The 16,846-nt window shown below is 29.9% G+C and overlaps 2 protein-coding genes across 6 annotated transcripts in view; one reads left to right on the forward strand and one right to left on the reverse strand.

Annotated features, from left to right (window-relative positions):
• Positions 1-550: 550 nt before the first annotated feature.
• Positions 551-7,162, reverse strand: LOC122533327 (ATPase H(+)-transporting accessory protein 2). 2 transcript variants are annotated; one of them, XM_043662941.1, is made up of 8 exons: positions 7,001-7,162; positions 6,777-6,904; positions 6,369-6,599; positions 5,957-6,271; positions 5,753-5,845; positions 3,080-3,274; positions 1,228-1,333; positions 551-1,131 (listed from the first exon to the last, which is right to left on the reverse strand). In XM_043662941.1, the coding sequence occupies exons 1-8, from the start codon at positions 7,041-7,043 to the stop codon at positions 1,052-1,054; spliced, it is 1,191 nt and encodes a 396-aa protein (XP_043518876.1). In that variant the 5' UTR covers positions 7,044-7,162; the 3' UTR covers positions 551-1,051. The 2 variants fall into 2 exon arrangements, with proteins under 2 accessions (XP_043518876.1, XP_043518877.1); XM_043662942.1 differs by lacking the exon at positions 3,080-3,274.
• A 313-nt stretch (positions 7,163-7,475) lies between these two features.
• LOC122533325 (V-type proton ATPase 116 kDa subunit a1) overlaps positions 7,476-16,846 on the forward strand; it is a 30,417-nt gene continuing 21,046 nt past the window's right edge. The window contains exons 1-3 of one of the 4 annotated variants that reach the window (XM_043662935.1): positions 7,476-7,829; positions 9,043-9,348; positions 13,581-13,693. In XM_043662935.1, the coding sequence (XP_043518870.1) occupies positions 7,713-7,829; positions 9,043-9,348; positions 13,581-13,693 (536 nt within the window). In that variant the 5' untranslated portion in view covers positions 7,476-7,712. Of the gene's footprint in view, positions 7,830-9,042; positions 9,349-13,580; positions 13,694-14,491; positions 14,545-16,846 lie in introns of all 4 variants that reach the window. The other 3 variants (XM_043662937.1, XM_043662938.1, XM_043662936.1) reach the window with 3 other exon arrangements.

Here is a 16,846-nt window from a genome sequence, read left to right on the forward strand (position 1 = left end):
TAAAAAAAAAAATGAAGAAGGAAAATGACATTTAATCGTTCAAAGGAAAAAATTCTAAAAATACGTCCCCTTTGTTTTTCTTTCTTTTTTTTTTTTCTATATGTTTATTTATAATACATCGTCGCTTATATATTAACATTTAGTATTTCTGTGGAATGAATTACATGTAGACTAATAATTGTACTTTGGATACGTCTCGCAAGATTTTCTAGGTGAAAATTACTACAAATGCGAGCTCTCGTACAAATCAACTTCACTCAGAAAATGATTCTACGAGTCAAAGCATGCTAAAGGCGTATATTTGGTAACATTTCCTTTGCAACAGACGCGTGTGCGTGTTTCTCCGGTCAAAATCGATGACACGTGTTGTATAAAAATTTTTATTTAATATTGCTTTATCAGATAGGTGATTTTGACGAAAACCGGAGAGATTATCGATCAATAACGCACGATATCCGATACATAAATATTAATGTCAGATTGAAATCTACAAATCTACTTTGTTTCAATTCGCGCGATACAAATCTTCGTTATATCATATTAAAGACAATTTAAGTTTCAAAAAGTTCCTTTAATTTCTGCAGTTACAACACAACATATTGATGATCTGTCTTATAAATCACAATTCAATTACTATCTATCTATTTATTAATTACTTTATGTAACAAAGTTTTCTTTCAACTCAACTTCCGTGAAATCATTTAAATACATGTTCTGCTATTATTTGTACTCGCTCATGGCAAATCTGATCTACGTATTGAACAGTTTTACAGATTGTTACACACGGGGAAAATCTAGACAATTGTGTGATTGATGTAATTGATGATCGGCTGTTTACAGGTCGATTTCATACGCGAGAGATATACTGCGGCGATTTCATTAAATTTCTAATATACAAAAAAAAAAAAAAGGATACCACATCAATTCTTTCTATGATAAGATAATTCTTATCACGCGATAGTCGATAAATTAAGTACAGATTATATGCAGAACATTTTTTTTTTCTTTCTTTCTTTAACTTTTGCATCGTCAACTTGTATTCACATTCATTTTAATTATCCTTCTTCATACGATTAGAAGTCATCCTGTATATTATAGAATCCCGGCCTGGATCCATTTGCGAAATGGCAACTGTTTTCGTAATGAAACAAAGTTATAAACGACACTCGTAACACGTGGCAAATAATAATAACAACAATAATAATAAACGAAAAGATTATTACGTACTGCAAATAGCAATTAGTGAAAAGACATAAAAAACTCCAAACCATAAGAGGATATTAAAGATGACCGGATAATTTTCCGAGTACGTTTTCGCGAGATTCAGCTTTTCCTGGAACAGAAAGCTCGATGTGTAGAGTATTATATTTACACATGCAACAGCACAGCTGCAAAAAACCTTACGCATTTAATTTATACATGTGTGTGTTCTAAATTGTGTTGTATCGGCAACTAGCGAGTGTCATTATCATTATGTACAATGTGGCTGGTGTAAATGTGAATTGATGTAAATCTCATGTGTTCGTTCATTGTACTTTTTTTTTTTTTTTTTTTTTTTTTTTTTTTGTTTATTTAATACGTTTCGTATCGCCGGTGCATGCTTACCGACAAAAGCAACATTCGGAGCTTGTTGCACTTTTTTTTTTTTTTTTTGAATACGAAACGTATTAAAAGACGTATCGTATTCGTGTCGTTTTCTTTTACTCTAAAATCATCATCCGTGCATTTTACTGAGCAGTGTGCAATCAAACGACACATTACAGTTAAAAACTAACTGAGAAATATTATACCGATTATATCAGTGAAAGAGAATTTTCATACTGCTCTTAGATCTAAACAACCAACATCCAATACTCGCCAATAGTCTAACGCCACTTAAAAAAGAACAAAGCGGGGAAACTGACAGCGATCAATTGAAAGCCGCATTCAGAGGTACTAAACTATTGGCTGCAAGCATTCTAAAAGAAGCGGTGCGTTTTCTAAAGCTTTTCGGTAAATTCTTCATATATATATAAGCGTGTGGATAATATCTCGCAAACTGAAACCACGTACATCCTTTACTTTAACGATTATATCTATCATTCAGTATGCAAACTTGTCATGTAAAATGTTTTACGGTTTTCCGCTTCGAATAACGCCGTGTAATGTATAGAACAAGTAAGAATAAAATAATTCGTTCGGTATTCTCTCGAAATAACATGTGTTGTATAAAAATGTAGATGACAGTAAAAAACTTCAATGGAAACCTGGTTTGCTTTACGAGAATTATTAATGGCTAATTGCGACAACATTAGTGTCTTGCTGTTCAAATACATAATGCAAGTAGATTTAATGAATTAAACTGATTCGATATAATTCGTGACTTTATAGCATCGAAAATTATTCGTATTATTATATGAGAATATTGCAACCCTCGGTGATGCGCATTAACCTCTTCAGTGTGATATAAAATAAAAGAGGATCGTTGAATGTCACGATCAATAATGAGATGTTATGCGTGATCGAGTAGTAAATCTTAAAATCATAGAAGTAAAAGAAGTATGTGGTGTCAATGTAAGTAATATCTCATGGAAGAATACTTTAATATATTGTAATTATAGATGGATATAGGTGAAAGCTTTTGAGCTTGAGAGCATTTTTTTTTTTTTTCCATGAAACGACAACGTATTTTGTACCAACGTATCCGTTCCCGCACGGCTTTTTGGCACTTGTTGTCACCGACATGCCCTAAATTCTACTCGAATTCTTTCAATTTTCAATTTTGCTCGACGTTTCGTTAATATACAAGGTACTCTATCAAAATAAGATATTCTTATCGAAATCATCACGCAATTTAACTATCAAATAAAATATCAGGAGATCTGTATGCTAACTAAATATAAAAGCTAAAGAATAATTTTTTTTTTTTTTACATGTTTATATATATATATATATATCGCTGAAATAAAACGGGGGAGATATCGAACATTCCTCCAATAAGCGTATCCCTAATTCTCGTTTGATAAAATGCGTCAATAAGATTGTCAAATAATATGCAAATTAAAACTTTAGAATGCATGTTAAGGGGTTTTTGTGATACCTGTCCTATACTTTGTATGTCGAGGTATGTTTTATGCTCCATATTAGTCAAATCCTGATTTCCACTATCATCACGAGTATCGTTATTCGCAGTCGAATTTTTCATGTCACTGTGGGGTATGCTAGTCTTATTATTATTTGTATTCGAATCCTCTTCGTCTTCTATGTTTTTCTTTTCATCACGTTGATCATCTTGCTACAAGTACACGTGTTTTATGTAAGCAACATATTGTTGCATAACTCAAAAATAATCCAAATCTAACTTAGTATGGTAGTCACAGTAGTTGCCGATCTTGGATCTCTCTACATGTTTGATCATATCATTGTTGTTCGAATTCATTTTTGCGTGAAGTGAAAATTTTCAATCGAGTATTTCGATTTTGTGACGACTACTGTGAAAATTTATATTAACGTGATATTTTGTCTATTCGACAGAATGTACTATTATTTCCTGATCTTGTTACATTTGTTTCAAACCGGTCGACGACCCAACCATGACCTATGTTAATTGTTGCAAATTCCAATCTTGTGAATTTTTGTAACGCAGCAACAAAAGATTAGTTAGTCATTAGTTCTTAAACAATGAAATGAAGCTAATGGAAATAAAATCAATTTCTTTTTTGTTTCACTTTAGAGTATTATCGTCTTTTGTCCGAGTTTCTCATGTTTCTTTCTTATTACGCCTGATAGGTACATGGAATCAACATAAACTTCTTGTTCTCATTTTAACAACGGAATAAAAAACAAAGAGATAATATTGAATTTGTTCGTTCAATGATCGTTGATCGTTTGTTCTGACCACTGATCGAAGCCATATTTACTCATCATTGTTTCTCGGAAAATCAATTAACAACATCAAGTATACAAGAATGTCAACTGTCAGTAATAATCACCACATTGTCTCTCTTTTAATAACTTCAAGGAACTGCTAATGGCGACCATCAGTGGTAGCGATGAAAAATTAAACAAAGTTCAACTGAAATTTGTAAGATTTGAGTAAAATTGATAATCTGAATATTGTGCTCTGCTTGTTGAGATGTATCATATATTAATTTTAGATTTATGTTCTTGTATACACTGTAGTAGTAAAGTCAAATGTTGAATATTCCATGGTAATTTAACATACCAAAGAAATGTTTTGAAATTGAATTGAATTATAAATATTGTCTGCATTGTTCATTAGCACGTTTAAAAATCATGCAAGAAGCTACCTCTATTTTTGTATACTTGTTGAGTTTCAGCACAATATTTGTTCATGCAACGGTATGAACAGATCTTTATCAAATTATGATTATAATTATTATAATGATAATTATTGTTATTGTCTTATTAAATATTACACTATTATTCATCCGTTTAGCTTCCGAAATAAATTCTAGATATTTAGTTCTATTAGCCTATAAAATATATAGGTGTTAGACATACTCATTGTATATTCTAACATAACTTTTATTGTGCTTGTAATGTGAATGTGTAGTCATTAATCACATAAATTAAAAACATTGATTAGTGACATTTTGAAATCTTTTTATCATAATGTTCAGTTTCTACACGTAACATAGCTAGTTTCGGATGTGTTATAAATAATCATATATTTAAATAATCCTAACACTGTGACCCTAATAGTATCAACAATCTATCAACAAATTTTCTTTATGTCCAACCCAACAAATAAGTAGGATAAGTACAGTATCTTAAAGAAAGGTAGATCCAATCTGCCACCTTTATCAGCAGCTTCTTCAAAAGCTAGAATATAATATATCAAGTATATTACAAAAACTATATATATGTTACAAATGTTGTTCAGATCCTTTTATAAAATTGCTAGTTAGTTTATATTAGATGATGTCAATATACATTATAAATGCAAACAATTGTTTCATTAAATAAATAGTTATAGAATATGGCAGCATTGATAGTACAAATGCATATAAACTGATTTTTCATGCAAACGTAAATTGAAGTTGTCTAATACACTTTTGTAAATTGAATCATGTCTGAAAACAAAGATAATATTCATTTCGACAATATTATTTTCTATTTCGTACAAATGTTTTTTCTTACTTATAGCTTTACTTAATATAGCTTTTCCAGATTATCAAAAGTAATAGTTAAATACTAGAGTTAAATATTAGTTAAATACTAAATCATAAAAGTAATATTTATATGAAAAAAAAAATATATTCTATATACTTTATTTATTTGCTCATAATACATTTGTAGCATCAACATTGCTAAATGTTATACACGAAATGTTATACACGAATATGCATGATCCATTAACTGTAATATTTTATGAAAAATGTATTTGTATAAATGCATACACTTACTCTGAAGTATTGAATTTCTTTTCTTCTAATTTTTCTAAAGTATCGTTCAATTACAAATTTAACAAACATGTAAAATTATTTTTAATTGATCCTTTTTCAAACTTTTTAAATTTGTAAAGTCATATACAAGCTATTAATTTTTAGTGCTAATATTTCTACGATCTCCGACTTGAAAAAAGTCGTTTTCTAGTAAAAAAATTAACACAAAAAAAATCAATATCTCGTAATGTTCAAAGTTTGAAAAAATCAATTGGAACGAATTTCATACAGTGTATTTAACTCGTTTCTTTCTGTTTATAATTATGAGTTTACTTTATAAATCATATATAATTTTAAATACAAACCCTATCTGAAGTATCCCGTTTTTGCCTTTCTAGAGTTACTGAACGGATATGATGTACCTTACTTGCATCATTCGTGAATGCCACAATTAATACCTAGATAAAAACATTTAAACATTTCTTTATACATTTTACTACATTACATAATAATAAAAGCAATACATCTGTATAGTAATAAATTTTACAAATATTCTAATAGAATCTTACCTGACCGTCATAAGCTTGAATAAATGCATCGTGAATAACATTCAGAGCATTATCAAACAATGACAGAGCTTCCCTAGATGTAGTTGAATTACTTCCATAAGTATCAAAAATGGGGCGCAAACTAGATATAACAAGCCAATAAATATCAGACTTTGAATCTGGTTTGATTGCTGAGGGTACTTTTTTGGCAATGGCATGAAGCAACTGTACTTCCTCGAGGAATTTTTTGTCCTCCTCTTTTCTTAAACTTAAAGATCTTAAAGATGTTTCATCAATGGGAGTGGGTTTCAATTCTCCAAGAGCCGACTGTCCCAGCTAAATTTACATTAAATGGAAGTTGTTTTAATTTCAATTTTTGTACACAAACAATTTAACTAAGAACATTTGTCATTTTGTTAAAATTAACACTCACAGCATCTAAACCATCGCCCAACGATATCCTCACTAAAGTATTATCATTGTCTCTTTCTTCTAAACGTTCTCTAAGAGCCTGCCAAGTAGTTTCTTCAACTTCATTTACATTTAAAGGAAATCTTTTGCCTTTTGGTATATCTAAAGAATCTACTCCTTCTATCACTATTGCAACCACAGCTTCTGGCAATCTAAACGGATCAGTGATAGAAATGCCGCTCCATATTCCTCTCTGTAATAACAAAAATTATAACACCCAATTAAAATATTAATTATCATAAGCTGTACATTTTGCAGTCTCTAACAGTACAATTCTAGACTCAGTTTGCTAACTTCTTTTACACTCTTTCGATTAGAATCTAGAATATTACTAGAACATAGAAATATGAAAGAACATTTAAAGATTTACCAATTTGACTGTGAAGCCTAAGGCAGCAGCTAATACTTCCTTCAGCAAGCTTTGCTCCACTTCTTCATTCCCATTGAATATAACGCTATTTGGACTGTGTAGTACTACAAAATCTCCACTTGCTTTGACTGTAACAATAGGGGACAGTAATGATAATGTCTGAGGCTTGTTAATTAATCGAATACAAAACTGGATTTAAGTATCATCTAACATGAAATTCATACCTGCAACTAACGCAGCTACAAAGCACAAAAATAATTTGAACATGTTTATTTTAAACAGATACTACAATAAAATCAAGACACTCCCTTGAATTCAATATCAATTTGCAAACTGATCATATGACATTAACGTAATAGAAGGTTCAGTGGCTGGTGCATGTGCTGCCATATGATAACTGCACGAACTACGTACTCCTAATAAAAACAACATGTAGATAAGGTAGAACACGCATTCTCACATTTATCTTGCGAGTAATAAAGAATTTAGTTTTTGGATCTTTTTATCTCTGAATTTCAACTTCCTAATTTCACTTAATGCTAATTTGTTGTATTAATATTTAATTTCGTCGAATTTAACACCATCACGAGTAATGGCTCCCCATCTTATTAATTTTTCCCGTACGACTATCTAAGAAATATCTTCGGACTGTCGCTAGTGTAGTTTCTGGGCGTTAACTAGAAATGCGAGTGGTGACGTATCTTCGACTTATGATTTATGCCCGTTTTACCTCGTGACTATTGATTACTTCTGCAATCAAAATCGGGAAGTTCGTGGGCCAGTTAAATGATCAGTGGGAGCCAATCGTGTTGGAACTAAGTGTGTATTCTTAGTAAATTTATTTGATTCCTCTCAGAACGGAACTGAAGAGTTTCGTGCGTCGCGACGCTTGTGACTGTTTTAACCTAAAAATATTGGCTCTCGTTGAAATCAAATATGGGATCCCTTTTTCGAAGCGAGGAGATGACCTTGTGTCAACTCTTTTTACAAAGTGAAGCAGCTTACGCCTGTGTCTCGGAACTTGGCGAACTTGGTCTCGTACAATTTCGAGATGTAAGTGTTGCATTTTTACTGTGCCGTGATACAAAATACTCCCCAGATTTTTTTATGTCATTTCCATGCAAAATATTCGATTTTTAAATTAATAGACAGATGCATTAAACGGAATGTTGATCAAAGAATTAATAGTATTCTTAGTTGTAATGAGAAATTGTTTCTTTTAATTTTTATTTTGCAAATATTCTGTTTTAATACTTTAAGATTTATGTTATCATGTTACCAGAAACAACTTCTATGATTCATGTTCGTTCGATGACAAATAATTGTGACTTTTTATTACAAAATTATTAGATTTGTATATATGATGTTACTTTTTCTCGAGACAAAAGAAATTGACTTAAATGGCTTGGCCTTGCTAATGTAGTATTTCCTATTCCTTTCTCGATAGGAAAATAATATTACAGTTCTTGATGTTAAAGTGAAAAATTAGGTTATTGGATGAAACGAATGTATAGATTTGACTTAATTATATGTTTAGTTCTTAATTATTGATTTGGAGTCATATAAATGCTAGTGCTATGTTTTGTAATTACAAAGATACAATTTTCACGTTTTTTTTGTCTGATAAAATATTGTACGATTTAAATGTAAAAAAAAGTTAATCGAATGTATTTCGTTATTAGCTTATTATCGATAAAGTAGAGAATCGCCGGAGATAATTCAAATTGTGTAAAATATAGCGTAATTTATTGTAGAAAAATTTGATATTAATTCATATGAAGTTTTGTCTTTGAACAGTTTTAAAGATTTGTCTGATAAGAGACTGATTGTAAGGATTATAACATTACAAATCTGTTATTTCTATTTTTATCCATATTTGTATACATTGCCAATGATATAATCTAAAGAAAGATATATTAAGAGTATGTAGATATTAATTATTTTCATTAATACAGGCGTTCTTAAAGTTACAGGCATATAGAAAATAAAATTTTTAAATGAAGAAATAAACTTTTTTTATTTTTTATCATAAAAATAATCAATAGGATTTAAAGATTAAAATAAGTGCAAATACAAATTCAACCGGATTATTTCGTGCTAAATAAAAAGATAAAGTAAAGTAAATTTGTATGAGATGTGAAAAACAAATTTCTCTGGTCTTCGGTTATTATAGAATTCTTCATAATTTAAGACAAAATTTTTAATAATTTAAACAAAATGACGCAAAATACAGATATACAGAACGTTGAAAAATTATTCTGTGTAGCTCAATCCCGATGTTAATGCCTTCCAACGAAAATTCGTTAACGAGGTACGACGCTGCGACGAAATGGAACGTAAGCTGCGATACTTGGAGAAAGAAATTAAGAAGGACGGTATTCCAATGCTCGACACTGGGGAGAACCCCGAGGCTCCGCAACCTAGAGAGATGATAGATCTTGAAGCAACGTTCGAAAAATTAGAGAACGAACTACGAGAAGTCAACCAGAATGCGGAAACTCTTAAACGTAACTTCTTGGAATTGACCGAGCTGAAGCATATACTTAGAAAAACGCAGGTTTTCTTCGACGAGGTAAGAACATTCTTTTCTAAAACTTATCTCGAGCGTGAAACACCGTAGCTAGTATTACATAGCATTATATAATATTGCATTTTTTTTTTTCTTAACGTGCACGAGAAACGAATATATATAAACAAGACAAATATTATCACTCTTATTGTTATTACGCGTTCATTATATATTATAACAAATACATGTATATTATACTAATATACAGAATACAAAGAGGGGCACGTAACTGAAATTAGTTCAATGGTTTTGTAAATAATAGTTTTCGTTTAGAACTTTTAATTCCAAGAATATCGCATAATTTGAAGGCTATTATTCAGTCTATAGTATTATTATATTCGAGGAACATATGTACAAGATTCCAAACACACGTTAAAACAATACACTATGAACGTACAAATACATATTTGCTTAACTGATATTGAAAAGATATATTAATGATAAATGAGAATAAAAAACAAATTACATTAATTTTTGGTATCAAATAAGTTCCTAAAAATCGATATTTTATAATTTATATATTAATATTTATATATCAGTATATTTATTTGTAAAAGGTTAAGCTTTTTATTATATACACGTATTCACACATTAACTAATAATTTTCATCTTCCATACAAGACTGACAATGAGATATAATTTATCTAAAGAAATATAAATTGAAGTGCAATGAGCTTCTGCTTTTTGACACTATATGAACACACGACAAGACTTAAACTGTTACATTTTGTTAATTTTTATCATTTAAAAATTTTTTTTTACATATGATTTTTTAATTTATCTAAATACTATCTAAATCTGAATAATCTTTATAAGGATTTAGTATATTAACGCGTGGCAGTACTTTGGTATGTATAAAATTTTTTTTCAATTAATATGTTTTAACATTAGTTTACATAAGTATAATGCTTCAACTAGTACGAATAATTTCATAATCAAACGTTGTAATGTTATAAATCATATATTGATGATATTCACTGATAAATTTCGCTTATCGTGCAATCATAATGCTTCGATTAAGAGAAACAATATCCTACTATTTTAAATACTATAATTATTAATTCGTGAAATTTGGTCTATAATACAAATTGGTATTTAACTTACTACTACCATAGAACTTTCCATAGATAAATATTCGTATAAACAGAAAAATGCTTTTTTGGCAATTTTTGTTGAATTGTAACAAATGTAGAGACAAAATTATTCATTAAACAAGAAATGGTTTTGGAGCGAATTAAGATGCATGATAATGAAAATTGTGTAATTTGTGTTTGACATTGATGTCATCTGTTATAATTGCTTTGCAATTTTGTGCAATGAAAATAAGATTGTTTTAGCAAATACAAAGTGATAGTCATGAAAACAACAAGAATTCTAATGCTATGGATATTAAGCTGTTTTTGTCTTGTATTACTAATGATACTATTGAGTGATTTTAGGACTATTAATGTGTTAGTGTTGCCAACTAACCAAATTGCAGAATTGCAAAGGACACAAGTCACTCTATAAGCCCTATCTCCCTGTGTCCTTTATATTCCCTTATTTTTCACAAAAGATTCAATGAATTTCCAACATATTTTGTTGTTTGTTTTGTTAAATGTCTTATGGTTGGTTACATAACATTCATTAATAATGATTGGGTTAAAAACATATTTTGCACTCAATAAGAAATTCAAGAGTTTCAGAAATTTTGGTTCTTACGAGTTTCAAAATCAAACTATCGTATTTTATGTATGTGTATATATCTATATATGCAGGATGCCCCTGAAGTAATATCGATGGCTTCTTTAAGGAAGATAGTAGGGAGAATAAACTAAAATAAATATTCTAATAATATTACAATGTATTAATAAGTTGTCAAATGCATCATGATATTTAGTATCAATAACATTGTGTTATGAAGCAATTGGTTTACACAAACTCAAACGAAATTGCAGACCTCTATATAATTGTTACAATACGCTGTAAATATAATATATTGGAAGATATGCGGTGTTAAATGAGCAAATTTATGATTATTAATTTAGTCTACCTACAAATCTCCTTAAAGGAGATCATCTTTCTCAGAGGAACTGTGTATTTTAATGGAGTAGTTAATGAAATTAACATAGAATTTTTTTATGTGTAATGACATGCAATATAACCAGTTTTAAACCAATTTTGAAACGTAATATGTATATTCATATTATATATACATATGTTTCATTATAAGTTCATAGTAATTTTATTAATTGAAATATAGGAAAAATTCAGATATAAGAAAAATTATTTTTATATTTATTAGATTTGCATTATATGTATAAATTGTTTTATTAGATAGTATATTGTACAATTGAAAGTGCAATTAAATTTCATTAACAAATAACATTTTGTTTTTACAACAGAAATCTTTCACTTGTACAACAAATAGTTTAATCATTTATATTAATTTTTGATTAGAATTCGACAATATTTTTCAATTTTTAATAGAGGGTATCAAATTGGTGCTTGGAATGTTGAATATTACAAATTAGCATGCATATTAACTAAAGAATGATAGTTTATTATGTTTAAAAATCCAAAGCGATATCCTTACTCAATAATCTTTTTTGCATGAAGCATGTGAAATATTGTAAATATGTATTACATGTATATAAAGAGTGTCAATTTGAAATGTGCATGCCAACAAATTTCATAGGGAAAATTTTCTATGGAAGAAAGGTAAAGCGATATTACTATGATAACATATTTTCTGTTATATCACAAAAGATTGAAACACAGCAATTTCATAAAAGATATTCAAATGCAGTTGAACAATACATATGCAAAATATTTCTTATTGTTAGTTATGGAGAGTAAAAAGTTTTTATATTTGATCTCTATCTTTCAAATCATTTAAATATTTTAAAAAATTAATAGTTGGAGCTTTTTTAAGCTCGATCGGATAATAAACAGTTTCAACATCGATAAATTAAAATTTGATAAATTCTTGTGCAATTAATATGATAAAAGGCAATGTTTATAATTAAAAAATACTCCTTTTTCAATTTTCATTTTTTTAAATGTATTTTTCTATAAGAAAATGCAACGTCGCATGTGCAATACATAATTACATTGTTCTCTTTAAGTAGAAACTTATACTTCGTAGATCAATTGAGTCTTCTTGTTATTTTATGTTTAAAAAAAAAATGAAGATGATTTAAAAGTAACAGTTGTATTGTTGAAGATGCTTACATATTATTTTAGTATATTGTAACGATTTCATGTATAGTTTGTTCGTTGTTTTTAATGCATTATTATGATTTATGGTCGTTTATATATTTTATAGAATTAAATGATATTTGAAGTATTTTGTAACAATTCGTTCATTACGCTTTGATCCAGCATCTTGTATTAGTTCAATTCAATGTCAGAAGACATTTTTTCTGAATATGTGGATTTTTTGCAACTCGTGTCTTTTCATCAAGTCAATTAACCCTTTCACTACTATGAATTATTTGCAACTATATTACGAATAAAATCAACACGCGACATTCGCATTTTCCGAAATAACTTATACTGAAAAGCAATCAAAATTATAAAAAAATATATAAATCACTTATAATCTTATTAATTAGATACTTCAATATGTAAAATTCGTGTAAGTAGAATATGCGTGTCGTACAGCCACCAATATGTAAAATTCGTGTAAGTAGAATATGCGTTCCGTATGCCGTCAGTAGAATATGCTGTTCCAAGAACAGACATAAATATTATAGAATGTGCTGTATTAGTAGAATGTGCTCTTCGACGCGGACGGTCGTGGCGAAAGGGTTAAATGTTTCATTATTTTCTCCTAAACTCGTTCATTCTGTAGATTTCCTATCAAATCCTTTGTTCAGGAAAAATTCATTTACGCTTCATCGTAGCAAATATTATTCTCGCAACATTCTGACGAATACAATATCTTTAACATCCTGTATTATATATAATATATACAAGTTATTATCTTATATTTTTAATTTTTATTTAATTTTATAATTTTATTTAATTCTTTCTTTTTTGTCTTTGATTATCAAATCATATTGAAGCGTCCCACTTTTTATCCCCTTACAAAATTTGACAACCGCCATCCGTGTACAGATTGGTGACAAATTTGACAAGTATGTGAACAAGTATGTCGATCAAAGAGAGAAATTAAAAAAAAAAAAAAAAAAAAAAAGAAAAGAAAAAGCGGGAGATAGGGCAAAAGAGAGGTGACATGTGTCTGTTGCCAGGCTGAGCATGGAGGTGTCGTGTCGCAGATGGCAGACCCCAGCCGTGAGGAAGAACAAGTCACTCTCTTGGGTGAAGAGGGCCTCCGCGCTGGCGGCCAGGCTCTCAAGCTCGGGTAATTAGCTCTCAAGGTGGTGTAAATTCAAACGATGTAGAGCGCGACGATTTGCAAGGTTTCGTACATGATCTATTTATCAATAGAGGTGAAATTTTATGCCAACAAGATTTATTTGTTTTTTAATATCTCTGTTACTTCTAATGTATCTGGAAGCTCGTTTGTTCTTTTCGTTGTTGTTGTTTCTGAAAATTGATTTTATGATAATCGTGTGTTTTAACTTGACATACAAATACTATTGAAGATGTCATAGTACAGATTGAGTGAGAATTCATTGATTATTGACGTCCGTGAGTACTATTCGTGTAAATGTAAACGATGAAGTAATTATGACGAATTAAGAATTCCAAATGTCTTAAACCGACAATAATTATCATATCGCAATAAATCAACAAATTATATCTGGGCGAATGTCGATAATAAAATCATCATGGAAGTGACATCATTTTGAATTTTGAGATTTTGAGAAAAGAAATCCTTGCGTTCTACATTTCAGACACCAGTGACTAAAAAATCATATTTGTACGACGTAAATGTTCTATAGATTTAGCTGTCAAGCTCTTCGTGATTTTGTTAATTCTTCACCTAGTTTTTGTACGGTGTAAAGTGAATGGCGAACGCTTGAAGTGGATTTATTAAATCTATAGACACATTTTAAATTTCAAGTTAGAATCTATTAATCTCTACAATCTGCAAATATCGCAGAGCTTTTGATAAATGTTCTCTGTGCTATTAGGCTACATATAAATCTAGATTTAAGTAGAAGGCATGATGCGTCAGTGTGTTCTGTGGTTACAGCACCTGTACACTACGGCAGACACCATAGGAGCACACTATAGGAATCCCCTCAGGCAAGCTGTTATCAACCGTTATTTGCATTTGCAAATCTGTTTTGCTCAGTGTTTTTTTCTTTTTTTTTTTTTCTTTTTTTCCTTTTTTTTTTCTGTCTGTAGTTACCTGAAATCCCTTAGCTCAGAAAGAGCACTAATATTACAGTCGCTGAAACGTTTATTAAATTTGCCACTGGCAATATTCACGTGCTTATTCGTATAGGAGTGTTCGTTCGTTGCTTGAAAAAGAGGAACTATATATTTTCAAGTCTATTAACAAATAAGACAATTATGGTGTTCTCGATTTCAATCAAATTTTCGAATCTAAAATGGAGATAAATTAGAAATGAAAACTCGACGATCTAAAATAACAAGGAAAAGACGGTTAGACTTCTAAGAATAAAGGTGGTAATCTGATTTAGTTATCACTTGGTAAAATCATCTTGTATATACGTATGTTCAATAATACACATATGTATGTATATAATTTTGACTTATGCCCCGCAGAAATTGAAACGCGCCGTGTATAAAATTGTAGATATATTTACATGTGATTTTGTACTTTTCAAGTGTTAATAACTAGCACTCAAATATGACTATGTAAAATAACTTAAGGAAATCTATGTAAAAGTATATATATATATATATATATATTATTAATAATACTAACACTGTTTAAACTGTGCAAAAATTTATATTGCTTTTGCAGAATTTATTATTCGGAGCAGTTGAACGTGAAGATTGTGTTTAATCAATAATCAAGAAAGATCAAAGGCAACGAAATCTATTTGCCGATTTTATTTTGATTTTTTTCAAGCATCGAAATGTGAAATTGCCTTGTTTTTACACGCGGGTATATAGTACGATCAAGTGAAAAGCAAATGGTAATACATTCAAGCCTGATCTTAAAGTCTCTTGGCTTCTCTTCTCGTTTCAAATCTTCCAATAAACCAAGCGTTCAAGTTGACGCTCGACTGACTAAACTGGTAAACGAAAGTGGCAATAGAACAATGCAGAATGGAAATATACGTGACGTACACACATTTTCTATAATGGCAATTATGAGGATTATTGCTTTAGCGACTTTAAATGCTCTTCAAAGGCAATTGCGACTGTTCGCTTAATTAAATAACATTCACATTATTTATCAGAGTCCCTAATTCTAAGATGTGTGCTAAATTGTTACTGAAACAAGTTAAGTGAAAAGGTACACTATATAACAGTTGATACAGTTTGACGTTATTCACACGTAACATATTTAAAAAAGAAAAAGAAAGTTTGGTTAAAGGACATTCAAACTGTATCGAATATTCTGGCAGCAATGCTGCTGGAATAACACATGCGAGTTCGTTCGTTCATTTATTTATCTAGCTTCAACGTAAATAACAGTAATGATGATAGTGTGGCCATGGGTATGTATAGATGCGTGCGCTTACGCGCGTACACATAATAATAACAATCGAAAAAGCCTTTGACGGTTTTTAATTTGAGACTTTCATTTCGAGATACACGAGTAATACGAGAATTTAAGAGTTTTGTCTGTTGTTGAAACATCTCGGTCCGATTGCATCTGCTTTTGTTGGAAAGAATCTAAGGTGAGGAGCCCTTAATCTAAAGTTAAATCGCCCGTTTCATTCCACGAATTTTTAATGCTAAATTGACAGTAAAATTTTCTTTTTCTCAATCCTGTTTAATATTATCTTTTCACTCTTTTTAATATTATCTGTGGAAAACGACAAATGTTTATATGCATTGGTAATTCTAATTCTAATAGACAGTTTATACATCAGTAGATCTATTAGGTTTATATGTGTATTACATGTTCTAAGAGGCAAGGGCAACTTATGCTGACATGATTCGTGATGGGAAAGTTCTGATTCTCTATTTAGAATTCCCGTGAATGCAAGTAGTCGTTGGCATAATATTTTTGTCATGCGCATCGGTTAAATATTTGAATAACTATTCTGTTCTGTGAATTTTCATTTGTTGATTTGTATATAGATACCTCAAATAGATAGCTTCGTTCTGAATTTCTTATTTTACCTGTAGTGGCGTGAAACGTTTGATACTTATTGTAGTTGTAGTGGTTCTTTTAAGCTTGCAGTTTACTCCACCACAAAACTAGTACATTGCCCATGTGTAACATAGTATTTCGTATATGTATACATATGTGAGCTCCGACTTTGTCTCTTGTCTCTTCATATATTTTTTTTTAGATAAGAAGCTCGTTCTTTTCGTCACGTTGATTTGAATTTACAACTCTTGTTGCATTTCTTTAATATTCATCTTTTACATTCTTTCTTTTTCTTTCTTTTTTTTTTTT

Source organism: Frieseomelitta varia, unplaced genomic scaffold (assembly GCF_011392965.1).
Source record: "Frieseomelitta varia isolate USP_RPSP 00005682 unplaced genomic scaffold, Fvar_1.2 scaffold_52, whole genome shotgun sequence".
NCBI lineage: Eukaryota > Metazoa > Arthropoda > Insecta > Hymenoptera > Apidae > Frieseomelitta > Frieseomelitta varia.